Below are 19,608 nucleotides of genomic sequence, written 5' to 3'. Positions count from 1 at the left end.
TTTTCGACAGCATTTCTTTACCCTCAGCTCATTCAGCTACTTTCTCTTCCTCCATTTCTCCCTACCAAAACTACAAATCAAAAAGGTTCAGCCAGGGTGGCGCTATTTGTCACGCCATGACTGCAGGGTCTATAACGGCAGCTGAACGTTGACATGTAAAACAGATAACGTGACTGCCATTGATAAAAGCAGGTAGTGTGGGGTGACTCGGTGTTGCTGTATGTATTTCTTCCTCTTGGAAAAGGGCGAGTGAAGTCTCAGGTATGAAAACGGTCAAAAACAACTTGCTCGGCAGACTCAGCTGGGCTTACTCACGTCACAGTACTGGAATTAATACAGACAGTGCAAAAGTTACAAAAAAACAGCACCATTAATCAGCTGTGAATTTCAAAAGAAAAGTCATTGTGAGCAATCAATTAGTGTCAACGGAAATGTGTCATTTTGCATTCCTTTGTTGGCCTGACTGGCAGCAGCACAGCATCATCTGCAGACAGCTGCCATCTGGATAGCAGCGGGTGATAGATGAATCACGAACAAGCACTGAAGCCGACATAATCAGGTTGCAAAGGCAACATTCCTAAAAATATGAGGAAGTGATTGAGCTGAGTGGAATATGTCCTCCTCCACAAACATATATGTGGTTGCTGATTTCAGAGCTCCTGAGATCAATGCACTTGATCAAAATCAAATGTTTCTCAGGTTTTGTCTGTATTAATAGGCCTGTCCCACACAACATAAAACCACTGACTGAGCTACATAGCAATCTGGCACTGTGAGCCTGTCTTCCAAATGTTTTTCAGCAGGGGGAGCCAGCATGTAACGGATTACTTTTAGACTGTTGGCCACCACATGTGGAAGCAGTCAGACAGAGGTTGTGTATTCGCACAGGCGGGTTTATGTGCTGGAACGTGAACGATGGTGGCAGGCAGCAGGGAATAAGGCTGTACTGTAAAATACGTTGGCAGCAGCTCCTCTACATACACCTCTGACCATTGCTACTTGTGGAACAATGTATAACCATGGTTTTTTGCTCGGTATATAGAAGCCTGGTTTGTGAGGATGCTGGCAAGGAAATGTGTTACCATGGAAACACAGTCTGAGAAGCTGAAGGTCAAGTCTAATGACGGTCAATGTCACTGATCTATAGTCATTGCTGTTGTCGTGCAAAAAAGGGTCAAGTTACACCACATGGGCGTGTGTGTGGGTGTGTGGGTGTGTGTGTGTGTGTGTGTGTGTGTGTGTGTGTGTGTGTGTGTCTTTGTTTTGTGTACTTCTGCTTTTGTAAGCACCAGCTTGACGTGTTTGTTGTTTCCAAATATGAACACATTATTTATCAACATGGAGGAAAACGTTCTCCTTGTGAATAGATGCTTGGCCTGGGTGAGCTCCCAGTTAAAACCAGTGTGAGGACAAAACACTGTCGGGGCACAGTATCAGACCTACAGCCCACACCCTAATGGTGAATCAGAGCCTGCTTTATTCATATAAACCATAACAAAACAAACACTAGCAAATCAAACAGGTTGATAGACTGCTGCTGTTACAAGTGCTGCCATTACACCCACTTCCACCAATACTGCTGCTATTGCCAATTTTCCAGCTATTATTATTATTATTATTATTATTATTATTATTATTATTATTATCATTATTATAACTATTGCTTTTTGTTATTAGTTCTTCTAATGCTACTATTTTTACTACTATTATAACAATTACTATAGCTGCCACTGATATAATCACTATGATTACAACTAATACTATTGTCAAAACTTCACTGCTACTACTTCTACCACTTCTATTACGTCTAGTACTGTTATAACAGCTACTACTACAAGTACCACTAATATCAGCACTAACACTACCACTGCAACTACACTATTACTACTACCACTACAACTATAGTATTACTACTACCACTACAACTATAGTATTACTACTACCACAACTACAGTACTACTACTATCACCACTACTACCACCACTACTACTACTATTACTACTACCTACTACTACTACTATTACTACAACAACTGTTGCTGATTGTGCTGCTATTGAAAGCATTGCTACTATCACTAAAGTATGCTGCTAGTGACAGCCAGGACTGTCAGATATGTAAAATTAAATTAAGGATATAAAGTCATGGAAAAAATAGGGTTAACTTGTATCAATAAATTCATCTAATTTTCTTTGTAAACATTTCTGACACCAGCCCTCTCAACAAAGAAAGTATTTCAATATTGTGCATTCAAAATATATTCACCACCCTTGAACTTTTCACATTTTGTTCCTGTTCCACTTCTGAAATTGGAAATAAAATTCAAAAATGTAACTGAAAAGCTTTTTCTACTGTCACTGATCACCCCCTGCCCCCTCTTTTTTTCTCCCCAATTGTATTCGGCCAATTACCCCACTCTTCTGAGCCATCTCGGTCGCTGCTCCACCCCATCTGCCGATCCGGAGAGGGCTGCAGACTACCACGTCTCCCCCAATATCTGCGGAGTTGCGAGCCGCTTCTTTTCACCTGACAGTGAGGAGTTTCACCAGGGGGACATAGCATGTGGGAGGATCACGCTATCCCCCCCCATTCCCTCTACCCACCCGAACAGGCAACCTGACCGACCAGAGGAGGCACTAGTGCAGCGACCAGGACACATACTCACATCCAGCTTCACACTCACAGACACGGCCAATTGTGTCTGTAGGGACACCCGACCAAGCCGGAGGTAACACAGGGATTCGATCTGGTCACTGATAGATTTAACACATTTTTGAGACAAAAAATACTATTATTCGAGAACAATAGTCAATACTTTGTGGATGCGTCTTTGGCATTGACTACAGCTTTGAGACTTCTCAGGTATTTATTTATTTAAATTTTTGGGGGGAATTTTTTTTTCCCCTCGTTTTCTCCCCAACTGCATCCGGCCAATTACCCTACTCTTCCAAGCCTTCCTGGTCACTGCTCCACCCCCTCTGCTGATCCAGGGAGGGCTGCAGACTATCATATACCTCCTCCAATACATGTGGAGGAGCCAGCTGCTTCTTTTCACCTGACAGTGAGGAGTTTCACCATGGGGATGTAACACGGGGGAGAATCGCACTATTCCCCCCAGTTTCCCCTCCTCCCCAAACAGGCACCCTGGCGACCAAAGGAGGCGCTAGTGCAGCAATCAGGACACATACCCACATCTGGCTTCCCACCTGCAGACACAGCCAATTGTGTCTGTAGGGATGCCCGACCAAGCTAGGGGTAACACGGGGGTTTGATCCTGCGATCCCCGTGTTGGTAGGTAACAAAATAGACAGCCACACTACTCGGACACCCCTCAGGTATTTAGTTCTTATTTAGTCAGAGTTGGGGACCCCACCCCCCACCAATTTGTGCCAATTCTGTTAAATTAGATGGAGAGTATCAGTGCACAGCAATTTTGAAGTCGTTAAGTTTTTCATTGAGTCTTGGCTTTGGCTAGGTTAGAGTATTAGCCTTCTGTACTTACTGCTGCGGACTGCTGTGTGCTTTGGCTCATTGTCCTGTTATGATATTAATCGGTGCCCTAAAAGCAGACCTCGCTTGCAGAGTGAAACAGGTTCTCCTCAGGGATTTGTCTGTATTCAGCTCAATCCGCCTTGCTCTTCATAGTATCAGGCTCTCCAGTCCCTCTTACTGAAAAGCAACCCAACGGTACGATGTTAGCACCAACATGCTTGATGGCAGGGATGGTGTTATCTGGGTGGTGGGCTTGAATTGGTTTGTGTGACGTGCTCTCCCCTTGTGTTTTTCTCCTTCTTTTCTCTCTTCTCTCTCTCAGGTGCTTCAGGTCAGGTGGTTAGTGGGTGGCCCTGTCTCATATTTACGGGAGGCTGGTGAAGAAAGTGTCTCTCACTCTCTCTCTCACTCTCAGAAAAAAGCAACCCTTTAAACCGTTTTAGTGCTCCATTTCTTTTGCTCCTTATCTTTTCCTTTGTGTTTATTTCTCTGAGGGTGGAGGTCTGGTAGTCCAGTTTTCGCGGCTTTGTTTGTTAGCCAACGTGTACACTATGTTGGTAGTTCAGGGGGAAAGCTCTGGGTCCGACGGCCCAGTGTGTGGTTGGCCCAGACTTTCCCCATTCTTTTGTTCTCTTTGGCCAGACCTCCAGACTCCCATAGCATTGGTTAATTTATGGCAATTTTCTTGTAAATAAAAATCGTTCTGTTTTAGAATTAATGCTCGGGTATGGCGTTCTCCTTATATGTTTGTTGCTGGTCACAAGGTTGAGCCAAATATTTTCTTTGTGTGACCGTAACAGTTTGTACCAAACATAGTGCTTTGCTCTTGGTCCAAAGAGCTCAACTTTAGTCTCATCAGGACACAAAACCTTCTTCTAGAACCTCTCGGATTTTGTCCCATGGCTTCTAACAAACTCCAGGCGTGGCTTAATGTTGGCCTTTCTGGGAAGTAGTTTCCTTCTAGCTGCTCTCAAAAACAGGTCAAATCTGAGAAGCATTGAAGAGATGCAGACATCTTCTCTGACAACTGCCTTTTTTTCATCTGGTTGTTTGGACAACTTGATCTTGGAAGTGTCTGGGAGGTAAATTATTATTTTTTCTTCTTTCCATTACGTTACAATGGACTCTATGGTATTTCTAGGAGAGTTCAAAGCTTTATCAAGCTTTTTTTTTACGTTCTCCAGAATTTTTGGAAAAAGAAACGATCCAATTTAAATATATTTAAATTTGACTTTTCAACACAGCAAAGCAAGAAACTATCAGTGCCGGGGGGAAAACTTTCTGAAGCCACTGTATACCAGCCATTTGGCTCCCACAAAGGTATTTGATGTGCCGTCCTAAATAAAAAACAATTCTTTTTATAAATGCCTTATGTGCCAGTAAGCAAAAACAGAGATAAAGCAAGAAGGGTTTTATAAAAAGAGGAGACTGAAAGATTGAAAAAAACACTTGGATGGCCACACGGATGCTGCAGTACTTGCAGTATCCATGTGCCCTCAGGGATAGATAAAACAGTGTGTGTGTGTGTGTGTGTGTGTGTGTGTGTGTGTGTGTGTGTGTGTGTGTGTGTTCTATTTAAGTAATTTATTCAATCTCACTATCTCACTAACAACCTGTGGTATCGAAATTAAGGTATGAGTACACACGCACGCTCTCTCTCTCACACACACACATACACACACACACACACACAGTGAAATCCTGTTAGCCAGCTGGTTTCCACACCTCCATGTCTGTTGCCCTACATACAAAGAACCAGGTAGCATTGGCCAAACAGCCAAACAGGAACACATGCCTCAGTACCAGAAGTGTTGCAACCATTGATTCAATGTATTAAGAGGAAGAATTCCTGAAATATATTTGATTTATTTTTGTCTTTCAAGCCACTATTCATTTTGATTATGTTTGCTGCTGTATATTCACTTTGCCTGTGCATTTTCTTTACAAATTAGCAAAAAAAAACATTCAGAAGCCAGCCCCGACTACTGGCTATCGCAGGGAGATAAGCAGTCACGACTGTTTGTGTACCTGTTCGTGAAAACAGTGTTAAAATGCCTGCTTTTGACACATGTAAAAACCATTTCAGAACACTGCAGTGGACTTTGGAAACATTATTTGCAGTGTATATGAGTTTCCAGGGAGGCAACTAAAACACTGAGAGCATGAAGTGAGGAGCTTGAGTCTTGAGCTTATGGTGACATGGTTTCCCAGTAGGTTGAAGTGAAAATTGAAATGGCAGTGTGTGGCTTGGAAAAACACATCTAGAGGTTGAAATCTATCAGATCATGTTGAGAATTATGGTGAGAATATTTCAACACCATTACCCTTTGTACACCACCACATCTGTGCACTTGTAGTACAGATCCCTGGGAAAAGAGAGTCTGACCCAATTAGTTTTAAAACTCATTTATCTTGGGTGTCTGAGTAGCGTAGCGTTCTATTCCGTTGCCTACTAACATAGGGTTCGCCGGCTCGAATCCCCATGTTACCTCCGGCTTGGTCGGGCGTCTCTACAGACACAATTGGGTGTGTCTGCGGGCGGGAAGTCGGATGTGGGTATGTGTCCTGATTGCTGCACTAGCGCCTCCTCTGGTCAGTCGGGAAGCCTGTTCAGGGGGGAGGGGGAACTGGGTGGAATAGCGTGATCCTCCCATGTGCTACATCCCCTTGACGAAACTCCTCACTGTCAGGTGAAAAGAAGCAGCTAGCGACTCCATATGTATCGGAGGAGGCATGTGGTAGTCTGCAGCCCTCCCCGGATCAGCAGAGGGGGTGGAGCAGCGACCGGGACAGCTTGGAAAATAGGGTAATTGGCCAAGTATAATTGGGGAGAAAAAGGGAAGAAATTTAAAAAACAAAACAAAACAAAAAACTCATTTATCTTCATGACAAAAGGCGCTGGTGGCACACAGCTCCTGTGGTCACGTGATCTGGTGATGTCTTATCATGTTATTTCTACAAATACACTGTTGCTAGTTTGAATAAAATCTAAAGAAATATTTTCCACTGATTATGAAAAGTTTACAACTTCAACACACACTTTAGGGCGTGTGGGTGGTGTAGCGGTCTATTCCGTTGCCTACCAACACGAGGATCTCCGGTTCAAATCCCCGTGTTACCTCCGGCTTAGACGGGTGTCCCTAGAGACACAATTGGCCGTGTCTGCGGTTGGGGAGCCGGATGTGGGTACTTGTACTGGTCGCTGCACTAGCGCCTCCTCTGGTTGATCAGGGCGCCTGTTTGGGCAGGAGGGGGAACTGGGAGGAACAGTGTGATCCTCCCACGAGCTATGTCCCCCTGGTGAAACTCCTCACTGTCAGGTGAAAAGAAGTGGCTGGAGACTCCAATACATGTAGAGTATTGGAGGAGGCATGTGGTAGTCTGCAGCCCTCCCCGGATCGGCAGAGGGGGTGGAGCAGCAACCGGGACGGCTCCGAAGAGTGGTGTAATTGGCCAAGTACAATTGCTGAAAAGGGGAGAAATACAAAAAAAAAAAAAACACGCTTTGTATGTTCTGCCGACGTGGTATGTGCAGTCTATCCTCTATGTTGTCTGGGTCAGTTATACCAACTCACCTTTCCTCTGTCCAAGTCTACATCCCTCACCGGCTCTGGCTCTGGAGACCCGGGGAGCCCCTGCCCTACCCTGTCGACCTTTCCGTCTGCATTGGGCTGAGAGGAGGAAGACGAGGAGGCGGGAGAGGCAGGAGGAATGGCGGGAGAAGAGGTCGTGGAGGCAAAGGCAGGGGTGGGAGGAGGTTGAGCCGCTGGGTGAGACGGAGAGGAGGCAGAGGAAGAAGCAGGGGGAGGAGCCGTGTGGTCACCGCGGAGATGGAGTGCCTCCTGCCGTAGCGTCTCATTTTCGGCGGCAAGCTCCTGGCGCTCTCGCCTCACACCGGTCAGCTCTTTGGTCAGGGCATCCAGCCGCTGCCTTAGCTGACGCACCTCATCCCGGGCTCGGTTACGCTCGGCACGCACCTGCGGGGAGCGCAGATGATCATGTTTTAATTCAGCTGGCCATCCGAAAGCTACCTTACCAACACAAGAACAGACTCCCTCTACAAGGCCTTAACATTTCAACCAATAAACAGGATCTGATGTAATGGGTGTTGGTGCCAAAACCTTTGCATTTAAGTTTTACTGATATTTGATTTCTAAGACTATGTTCATGCTGATCTGGAATACCGGAAAACTCAGTTATGGCATTAGATTTTTTTTTAAAGTTTTCTGCCCACACTAGTGTTTTAAAAAACCCTGTCGTCCACACTGAAACACATAAACAACAGAAAAACATTTAAAAGGCCACATCAGTGTTTGGAATGTTATGACCCACTTACTACAAATCATAAACACTTAACATTACTCCAGACCATTTTCAAAAGCATACCCTATTTTATATATTCTGAGTGCGTTTCTCCTACTTTCCAGGCTACTATTGGCTACCAATCATTTCAGTCAGGTGTGAAAATCAACCTATAACTGATGAAAATTAAAATTTAAAAAGGGTAAGTAAATGTTCACTGTGATGGATTACCTATCTCAAGCAAGTTTTTAGTCTCTGCAAGTTGATTTTCATACCATTTTAAAATGAATGGTAACCAATGGCTGCCTGGAAGGTAAGAAAAACACGTTCAAAAATCGTAATCCTTTGGTATGCTTTGAAAAACGGTCAGGAATAATGATAAGCACATGCAATTTGTAGGAGGAGGGCTAAAACACACAAACACAACAGTATGGTCCTTCATGTTTCTTCTATGGGCATCCGTAGGCCACTTGAACCAGCAGCTTTACACACACACACACACACACACACACACACACACGGACCACATAACAAATACATGCTGGCATTCTCAAAAAGTTTTCTTTTCCTCGTCCACACTAGAACACCAAGCCAGCCTTTATTTCTTTTTTTTCTTTTTTTTTTAATATATCCTCTATGGAGAGCGTTTTCGCAAAGGTGTTTTCGGTGGTCGAAACATCAGCTGAGCGTGGATGGAAGACCAATATGAAGAAACAAAAGGTGTGTTTTCAAACTTATCTGTATCCGTGTGGACATGTCATAAGATCGGACATAAGGAATTTGACTTGGTGGACTGCTGATAAAAAAAGACCCAGAGGATGTTCTAACGCAACACTCTTAAATAGGAAGACGAACGGTATCTAAGAATAACTAGAGAGGACAATTTAAGAACATGAGAATCTCCATGTCTACAGATATCAATCTGGGCAAGGGAGAAAAGTGACTTAGGGAATAATGAGTATTTTTGCACAGAGAGCAAAATGAAGGCAAAAAAGCACAGCACAACAGAAAATGTGTTGATTTGTAGATTGCCCCTATACCGTATTCATGTGTTGGCGAGTTTGGTTGGTGCATTATGTCATTAAGATCATTCATGTGGGCACTTCCTGTCATATCCCATCAACAGGAGGCACAGCGACAAATTCCACATTTCAAATTCTTGTTTCTAGCCTATTCATAACACCATGGCAGCCAGATCCTTTGCTGTTGGCCTGTAGTTTGCAACCCACCTTGCTCCACTTCTCTCTCCAGTTAGCGGTGCAATCGGACCACCACCTCATGGTCTTCTCCATCTGGGCAGCTCTGGCCCGCGCCTCCTCCAACTCTCTGAGCCGCAGCTCCTCTCTGCTCTCCCAGTCACCCCCCACGCCCTCCCCCATGGCCCCTAAAGACCCCAGTCCCAGTCCCCCAAGCCCAGGGGACAGAAGCAGGGGTGGGCTGGAGCTTGGGGTTCCTCCTGTCGGGCTTGGGGTGTGTGTGAGGCTGTCCGGGGAGCGGATCCCCCGGTCGGAGCCCAGGCCCAGGCCACACAGCAGGCCGCCTCCAGCCGACTTGCCGCTCTCGGAGAGATGAGGGCTGGGAGTGTGGTTCATGATGGAGCCAATAGTGAGGAAGAGAAGGATGAGGAGGATGAAGGGAGTTCAGTGGGAAGAGGTTGTTCAGGAGAGCATGGTCCACTTCCTTCCCATTTCAGCCTGGGGACAGAAACAACAACATCAAGTATGAAGAACAGCATAGCTCTCGGTAACATTATTTACAGCCAAAATATTGTGCTGCCATTGGGGAGAGAACCCCTTGTCTGCTCTGAGAGTCTGATAACACATACAGTGAGCAAGGATGTGGACATTAAAGTCGGCCAAGTCTGAACTGGAATAGGCTATACATAAAATAGAATAAACCAATTGAAAACAGAAGCACAAACACAGATGAGAAAGAAAACCAAGTATTTGTCCTCTGACCCTGTCATCTGCCAATATAAACACAATATGTCATACACATAACCAAGCATACAGCCTTTCACTGAAGGACCTACTCAATTAGTCAAACAGGAAAGCCTAACGGAGGAGGAAGGACTGCTACGGGATATTATTTTCTTACAAACAAAACAGTGAAAAAACTCTACACAACGCTGCCTCTCACACGGTCTTCTTCACACACTACCATCTCTGCCTTTCTCAGCATCTCTCCCTCCTTCCCTCCCTCCATCTCTCGAGGCTAAATTTTGAGCAGCTTTACTGGAATGAAGAGAGAGAAAAAATCTCATCCTTGTTTCTTTTTCTCCTGTGGCCTGAATCCTCGTTTTCTCCCCCTCCATTCCTCTCACACTCCCTCTCCTCATTTCTCTCTATATCTGTATCACCCCCCTCCTGTTTTCCCCTCTCCCTCTTTCCTTCTGTGAAGCACAGACCTGAATTCAACTCCTCCACCTTTCGCACACAAAGAGGCTGGGTATGTGAACCAGATTCAGAAATCTCTGTCAGAAATTAGCGGGCTGCATTCTCCTCATCCTGACTTCGTGATGTTTACAGTGACTCATGCCCAAAGGAGCAAGGAGCAAAGCATGTGAAACCTTGCACTTGTTTTTTTTTTTCATTAAACTGTACCTTCACCCAATATGGACTTTAAACACCAACCATCCCCTCTATATCAGAATACTGTTTATCTCCCTTTTTCTACTCTTAAAATATAGTATTTATGCCTCAACCTAGCTGGCCAAAATGAGACTGGCTGAGTCCAAAAATATCCATGTAATCATGCAGGGGTCGTGTCTGGGTTTCAAAAATGCTGTCAAAGAAGATTTTCATTGACAACTTTGTAGACTTCAGATTGTCAAGTTCTGGTGGAGTTTGTTTTGGATTTTTCGAGTGCAACCCTTTCCCACCTACCCTCCTTCTTAGCCCAGTTTCCTCCTTCGACTCCTCCCACCCACCCCCCCATACACATACACACACACACACACACACACACACACACAGAGCCGTGTTCTCTCTGGAGAACACAGAGGAAGTTCCAGAGAGAGGCCCCTGAAGCTGTGAGAATGACTTGGAGGGAAGAGGAGGAAAAGGGGAAGAGAGGACATGGAGCCCGTTCTGCATTCGAACAGAGAGGCTTGTTTGTAAAGAGCACACTGATTGGGGGTAAACTCATCTATAATACATTTAAAAACATATTACTCTTTGAAATAGAATATAAAACTTTGATTAGATCACACCGCTTTCATGAAATCAGTCCAGTAAATAAAACTGACTTCAAAAAGCTACAAGAAAATATGATCTATTAAGTTTTTTACTAACATCAGTAAATGGAGTAACTGCTTCATAACTGGGCTTTTGGCCATGATCCAGTCTGCTGCTAGATAGCTGGCCAGTCAGTGAAACACCTAATTTCAATAGCTAGCCATTTTCATGTCATACTAACTGGTATCAGAGTGACATGGTTGGACGTAGATGAGTAATTGAAGAAAACACTTTATTTGGCATTGTACATACATACAACGAAATGTGTTCTCTGCATTCAACCCACCCGATTGTATAGGAACAGTGGGCAGCAGCAGCACCCGGGGACCAACTCCACTTCTTGTCTTGATGCATGCTCAATAATCCAGTTAAGAAAATCAAAGAAGGAAGGGCTCCAGGCAATATATATATATATATATATATATATATATATATATATATATATAGCGTTTTTTTCCCGAAACCGTCAAAGGTGTTATAAGTGTTCAACTAATGAGGAGTGGAATATCAACACAGATACAGGAAAAAAAGTTTTATCTGTATATATACATGTGTGTGTGAATATACATGTGTGTGTGAATATATATGTGTGTGTGTGTGTGTATATATATATATATAGGGGCCTATGGCTACTAAACCCAAAATGTTAAATACTTAGGAGCCAAATCAATTCTCCAGGAGCCAAAATATAGTGATGTCATATGCTACATTGTTAAAGGGCTGCCTCACACTGCCTTTTCTTTCCCCTCAGTAGTCTGCCTTTGTTTGCTCTGCCTTCCATATACAATGTATTCTTTACATACACAATATGTGCAATGTTCAATATGCTGCAATCATATAACCATAAATACTTAAATGTCCAGTCTTCTTTTTTTCCACTTTTTTATTTAACCATGTACAATTAGTTGTTTCCTGCTTATTCAGGCTCAGAGTCCATATCTCCCACCACCACCATGTCAGTGTCAGCCAGTGTAGTCAGGTCTGCAACTTCTTTTGCTTGCAGACAACCAGCGCTTCACAATGGGCTCTGGGTCAAACTGCTCAAGTGAGGGGCCCTCAGTACTGATCCTCACCAAGTCTTCCAGTGTTGTAACACTTAGGGAACAGCGCACTTTTGACTTGATTCCATTCTGTGCTGAGAATCCTTTCACACTGAGCTGCAGATATGGGAAGCACCCGCATAACTACAACTAAGTAAAGAATGTTCTTAAAATCTTTGCAGAACGGCTCCTTCCTTAGATTAGATTAGATTAGACCCGATTTATTAGCCACATGACCAAGGCCGGTGGAATTTGTTTTTGGTACAGATTAAACTCTGCAACACAATACATACATGAACAACAAAAAACACTCCACATATTATCATGAACAATACAGTTACACAATAAAAGAAATAAACATATCACGCATAACAATTAGGTGAATGGTGGTGAGGAGGGGACTATAGGGAGGAATTCAGAGTCCTTATGGCTAGGGGAAAAAAACTGTTTGTGAGCGTTTAATCTTAGTGAACAATGACCTGTAGCGCCTCCCTGAGGGAAGGAGCTGAAAGAGGTGATGAGCAGGATGTGAGGGGTTGGAGATTATCTTCTTTGCTCGCTTTACAGTCTGGTTAGTATGTAGAGATTCAGCTGAGGGGAGTGGGTTGCCTATAATTTTGGATGCCTTGATGATAATCCGCTGCAGTTTTTTTCCGTGTTTGACTGTCCGTGCCACCGTACCATACTGTAATAGACAATGTTATGATGGATTCGATAATGGCTGAGTTAAACAGAACAAGCAGTTGATGTTTGATCCGGTATTTTTTAAGCTGCCTAAGAAAGTAAAGTCGTTGTTGAGCTTTTGCAATAATTTTCCATAACTCAGTGTATGTCTTATCCATGAACTGACCTTTCACTAATGTTTTCAGCATTCTCCATTCCCTTTGGATAGCTGTAACATCTCATCCACTGTTTGTCAAGAGTTCTCTGTACCAATTCACTAATGGGTCAGTCTGCTCCTTGGCATAGGTAACAACATCTTCTGGCCATGCATCATGACAGAACACTGAAAAGGACCTGATGACCTCTGATCCCTTTGAATGTCCTTTCTCTGTAACATTCATCAGCACGTTTCCAAATCCTCTCTCTAGTTCTTTAACAAGTAATATCAATGGTTTTATCAATGACTGCATTCAGATCATTTGTGAATGTGGGATGACTTTGGGGGCCCTTACTTGCAGCACTCCACCTCTTGCTTACTGGCAGAACTTCCTGCTTCTCTGTACCTTCAGAATCTTTCCCTATGTGCTGTAAGAATTCCTAGAGCTTCCCTTCTCTCAGTGGCTTTACCTTCAATTTTTTAACCGTGTCCAGACAACTCTCAACAGCTGCAACCGCTTGTGGGAGGATCAGAGAATTTCTCTGAAGTGTGAGGCTGAGTTTTGAGACCTCTGAAAAAGATCATGCAAAAAGTGACAGAAGGCAACAAAAAACAGGCTTTCCATTTGCAGCACAATGTCCTTGGCCATTTTCTTTATGTCAGTGTTTTTGGGTATGGCTAAAAGGTGTTCTATGTGATGACGCACAGCAGTGTATTGCCCCTGCCCTGTTGCATAATTTGACTGAAGGAAAATCCGAGAATGCCTGATAAATGTGTGGCAGCCAGCACTGAGTTTTAACAGCCGAAGGGTTCTGTACTGTACAGCCCATTTCTGCACCTATTGCCTTCAGTTCTCGCTTGCTTTAAGGACTGAAGTGATGTTTTCCACACAAGCTGCAAAAGGTCATAGACTTTCTCAATCATTGGCACTGACCTTTGAGTGCTTAGCATTGCCTGTTCCAGACAATGAGGTAGACGGTAGAAAGACAGGACATGTTCACCTATATCACCTCTGAGACGGAACCCTATTCCCCCTGTTGCACCCATGTTAACGCTTGCAACATCCACTCCAAAAGCACTCATGTACCCCACCAGTTTGCATTGGGTGGATCTGCATTTTCAAGCAGCGACTTGATAGTATATAGGCTTCCTTCTGCATGACTGTTTTCAATTTCGGCAAACCCTACTAGACGGGTTGCATCTGTTCCATCAGGCAAGTGCCTACAGTATACAATAACATTGTCTTTCTCTGAGACATCTGTTCCACAATCAGTTATAACGGAGATGTAATTTGCCTTTAAAGCCGCCTCCAGCACACTGCTTTTCAATTCATCTGTAATGCAGCCTACAAACTGTACATGCTGTATCATTATCATATGTCTTCGACACATCCATGCCATTCTTCTTCATCAATAGAATCTGACAGCTAAACTTTGTGAATGGTATTTCTTCCACTGCAATCATGTAGGCTGCATTGAATTTTATTTTCAATTCCCTCATCTCTTTTTCTGCAACTTTATCACTAGCACGTTGCACTGCGTTTACTATTGGGGTGGCACGAAGGGCAGACCAAGCAATGACACAATCCCTAGCATTCTTATATTTTTTACTGTCACCATGCTTCTTCACTGTTTCTTTTTTTTAAATGACTCGAACCGGTAATTAACTCTGTTTTACCAGTAATCTTTTGTCCTATGGGAGCACAAAATGTGCAGTAAATTTTTCCCTTGTCATAACTTAACCAGGTGAACTCTTGTAGCCAAGCTAGCAGATGCTTTTATCCAAAGCGACATATATCTGCGAGTTAATACAACACAAGCAAGGATCTACTCAGGAGGCGACAACACAAATAAGTAGTAAAAAATACTAGGTTCAAGTCCAATACGACATAGGATTTAAACGGTCTTGTAGGGATGGGAGCCGCAGGGACGGGAGAGGAAGACTCCACTCGCTGTGCTTGGTTATCATCTGTATCATCTGCTGAACACTGATTGAATCAGGGCGGGATGAGTCAAATGTCACTTGAGAACTTTCACTGGTTGAGTTGGTCTCGACATCATCAGCACCTGATGTAGAGGAGGCTGGGGTTTGGACGGGCAGGGAGTGAGGAAAAATCTTGATATTTTTTCATTTGCGCATTTAAGTTTTCTTGCCAGCTGGCTAACGTTAGCTAACTATGCAGTTAGTTACATTTAACTTCTAAATTCAAACTCCATTGAACTAAAGTACATCGAACTAAATTAAACACCATTCATAAAGGTAACACTTCCAATTTTTAACCCAATAAACATGACATTAAACTACCTTCAACCACTGTTCCTGTTCATCTGTACAGCTGACGCTTCAACTGCCACAGGACAAAAGTGCAGAGAAGTTTATGTATTGGAAACCATGACCCTGAGAGCAGGATAAGCGGTTTGGATAATGGATGGATGGAGGGACGTATTGTTCACGTGATAGGTCAGGTAGACGCAGGTGCAATGAGAGTTCAGTACGCAAAACGTATGGCCATTTCTTCTCTTTTTTTTTTTCTTGTGGGCAATGTTGGCCACTGGCAACAGGCAGGTAAACAAAATGGTCACAAAATTAAAAAGTTAGTTGCACTGGCGACCATTTTAGTCACCATCTGGAGCCCTGGAAGGTTGAATAAGTTCATTTGGATACAACGTTTATTGAATTGAATTCAATACACATATCCAGATGAGCTGATTCAACTTTCTTTGAACTCCAGTTCTTCTTTCCATTGCCTTGGTCAGCGGCACAGACAGGATTATTAACCCTAACATGCATGTCTTTTTGATGATGGGAGGAAACCAGAACACCCACAGGAAACCCACGCAGACACAGGGAGAACATGCAAACTCCACACAGAAAGGACCTGGGATGTCCAGGGGTTCGAACCCAGGACCTTCTTGCTGTGAGGCAACAGTTCTAACCACTGGGCAGACATGTTTGTAAAAGGACAAATTGAAACAATTTAGAAAAGCGGCTTCACTGTAAATATGACTAAACACATTCATTCTCTCGTTAACATACACACTTTTTAGCTTTTAGTCAAAGTTATAGATATCATAAATGCAGTTATGACTAGTTTAAAATAATTTTTTATAACAGAAATTGAAGTAGAAATATTTATAATTCAGTTTTAACTATTTAAAACACCTATTGTTACAATCAAAAATTCCATCTCAACTAGTTAGAGTGCCAATTTTTGATATCAGAAATTGTGAAAATTCCATTTTCACTTGTGATAATTTAATTACTTCTAGCTGAAATGTCATGCAATTGACACCATTTTACTTGCCTCATCATAGACTAATGAATGCCATCTATGAGCATCTGTTGGCATTCTGAATTGCCAGTCTGGAGAAAATCACTACTAAATAAAATCATAACCTGTCATTTGCTGTTTGTTAAGCACATCTTCTTGTGTGTAGACAAAGGAGGCAATATATGTATTTTTATACTTTTTCGTCATTATTTACAAAAGAAAATCTCAAATTTCCGGCCATCTTTGTGTCCTAAATGCTGCTGGTTTAACAGCAGGTTTGTAAGGCAATCTGTCCAACACCTCTCTAAATGGATCTTCACTGAAGTGTTCCTCAATGCATCTCAAGTTAGTAATCAATGAATTAAAAGCACTGATGTCAGGCAGAGTGCTCCTCTGCATACCATCTCCTTCAATAATGCTCACCCTCCTGCCGATGTGTCATAACACTAAATTGGCCATTGTTAAACCCTTTTTCAATGTTACCGTCTGTAATTTTACTCGTGAACATAGAATTTTTGCATGTACAAATTCAGTTATCACTAGCAAGAATTAAATTGTCATTAGTGAAAATACACCCCCCCCCGTGCCTTTTTCTCCCTAATTGTATCCGGCCAATTACCCCACTCTTCCGAGCGGTCCCGGTCGCTGCTCCACCCCCTCTGCCGATCTGGGGAGGGCTGCAGACTACCACATGCCTCCTCCAATACATGTGGAGTTGCCAGCCACTTCTTTTCACCTGACAGTGAGAAGTTTCACCAGGGGGATGTAGCGCATGGGAGGATCACGCTATTCCCCCCAGTTCCCCCTTCCCCCTGAACAGGCGCCCCGACCGACCAGAGGAGGCGCTAGTGCAGCAACCAGGACACATACCCACATCCGGTTTCCCACCCGCAGACATGGCCGGTGCATAACTGTAGTCGACTGACTTCCGGTTTCTACTGCAGCGGAAAAACCAGTTTCCTGTTTGTTGGCATGCACTATTAACAGTGGCATATTTTTCGCGATGCCTGCAAGATTTACCATGGATAAATGTCAACAACATGCAGAGAATTGTCGACAAACTTTCACTTGCACTTACCAGTAAACGGGTGAAAAGTTTCAAGTTGTACATATCAAGTTACTTCCACAATTATGAGGATGAGCGGACGGACAGACGGACGGAATTGTGGACGTAACTTGATATGTACAACTTGAAACTTTTCACCCGTTTGCTGGTAGGTGCAGGTTAAAATTTGTCCACAATTCCGTGCATGTCATTGACATTTACCCATGGTAAATATTGCAGGCATCACGAAAAATATGCCACTGTCAATAGCACACACCAACAAACAGGAACCTGGTATGACCGCTGCAGTAGAAACCGGAAGTCAGTGGACTACAGTTATGCACAGAGCTGACTGTGTCTGGAGGGACGCCTGACCAAACCGTAACACCGGGATTCGAACTGGGGATCCCCGCATTGGTAGGCAATGGAATAGACCTCTACGCTACCCGGATGTTGTGGAAATACAGTTCTTACTAGTGATAATTAAATTGCCACATGGTAAAATAAAATTCTTACAAGTAAAATTTTGAATTTCCACTAGTAAAAATACATTCTTAGTAGTGACAATTCAACTATAACTAGTAATAATTCTTTTTTTTAAATTCAAATTGAATTTCAATATGTACTACAATGGATTAAAAGCAGAAAAGGCTTGTCATACACAACTTTTTAACCAGTTAATTTCCAAGACTCATTGAAATAAATGAGGGATAAACCGTAATGCTGATAAACGTGTATTTCAGCCTGATAAAATTAAATTTCTGGTATCAGCAATTCGGCTTTTAACTAGCTATAATAGAATTTGATATAAGCAATTATACATTATATACCATGTTATAACTAGTTGGAAAACTGAATTTCTGATAACAATTGTCATTTTAATGAGTTACGATAGAATTTTGGACATCAGCAGTGGATATCTCAACTACTTAAAATTGAATTATAACTAGTAGTAATTCAATTGTGTGTGTGAGAGAGAGAGAGAGAGAGAGAGAGAGAGAGAGAGAGAGAGAGAGAGAGTCTGTTTTGGGGGTCCCTTAGACAAAATACTAGAGTCAAGGGATAACAAAAAAATACCGTCCATCCTATGGTTTGAAGAAAGAAAATTTGGAAGAAAAAAAAAAGGGGAACAGCTCCAAACCATAAGTTCTGACATTCATTTAGTTTCCTTTTCTTCAGGGAATCCAACTGTATTTTCTTGATGAGGGATGTGTGTGTGTGTGTGTGTGTGTGGGGGGGGGGGGTTACGTGAGATTGGAGTAAAGAAAGCAGGTTCCACTTAAGACCTGAAACCTAAAACCTCATTTAGTCTGACAGGAAAGGTTACATGGAAAACAAGGCAAAGAGGTAAAGGGGAAACTAAATATATGATGAGTTGTGTATGATAAAGGAGTGGGAAGGAGTGATTACAGACGGAGTTAACATCGAACAGCTCGGCGAGCTGAGCAGTCATCATCTCGGTTACTGGGATTAAAGAGCATGAGCTCATTTGAGCCAATTAAAGGTGAGAGCTTTTTGAAAGAGAGGGTTCTGTTTATGGCGTATTTAGCGGACAAGCTTAGGCCTCGCTCACACCAGAAAGTGGCATTTGTCTTTGCGGTATCGGAAGCCTGGTGACCAAAAACACAGCTCTCAGCTGGTTGTAGCGGTTGGCTTGGAATAAACACACAAGGTTCTCCATCGCGCTTGAATATATGTGAACCAATGAGAAAAGATACTCATGTCGTCCCCCGCCCCCCCATCTAGTCGAAATTCCTCTTGGAAACCATGAAGTCCCATGCTGATGCGACGCTTCTGTCTGCCTCATTTCCTATCCTTTATTGAACCTCATCTCCCAGTCATAGACAGGGGACATGGGCTAGCAGCCACACACACAGACCCCCACACAGCGGCCTGTTCAACCAAGCCCCATATCTGGGTCAAAACATATGTGGGGGGGGGGGGGGGGGGGGGGGGAGAGGAAAATGAGTCAAAGAGATGAAAGGCCTAACTAAGGGAGGATGGGCGGATTTCTCCAAACCAGAGGGGGAAAATGGAAAGCTGCTGTTTTTGCCTTTTGACATAATCAGGTCCAAGACAGTGGTGTTATGGATGGCCAACCCAAAATTAAACACTTCTAGAAATAAAAAGGAGCTCTCTTGGTAAACTTCCTCTCAAACCAGTTCCATCTGGGTACATGAGTGTGTGTGTATGTGCGCACATGAGTGAGTGAGTGTGCGTGCTTATTCCAGGAGGAAGAGCTACAATGTCAACACATCTCTGTTGGCAGGATTGTCCTCGTCTTAAAGAAAATCTAGACTCCAGATAAAACACGCATTCAAGAAACTGTCAGATTACGCAGATTTAAGATGTTGAGATGCTGTAAATCAACAGATAGAGATTTAGCAGCGCAGACTTATTTACAA

General features: G+C 43.2%; 1 protein-coding gene across 2 annotated transcripts in view; it reads right to left on the bottom strand.

The window, feature by feature from the left end:
- Positions 1-19,608, bottom strand: part of ccdc102a (coiled-coil domain containing 102A) — a 115,205-nt gene that overhangs the window by 48,351 nt on the left and 47,246 nt on the right. For both annotated transcript variants that reach the window (XM_056278482.1, XM_056278483.1), the window contains exons 2-3: positions 9,021-9,485; positions 7,065-7,466 (exon numbers count right to left, since the gene is read on the bottom strand). In XM_056278482.1, the coding sequence (XP_056134457.1) occupies positions 7,065-7,466; positions 9,021-9,383 (765 nt within the window). In that variant the 5' untranslated portion in view covers positions 9,384-9,485. The remainder of the gene's footprint in view (positions 1-7,064; positions 7,467-9,020; positions 9,486-19,608) is intronic.

The sequence above is a fragment of the Lampris incognitus genome, chromosome 4, assembly GCF_029633865.1.
Source record: "Lampris incognitus isolate fLamInc1 chromosome 4, fLamInc1.hap2, whole genome shotgun sequence".
NCBI lineage: Eukaryota > Metazoa > Chordata > Actinopteri > Lampriformes > Lampridae > Lampris > Lampris incognitus.
The sequence above is the reverse complement of the archived record's forward strand: the minus strand, read 5'-3'. Positions and strand labels throughout refer to the sequence as shown.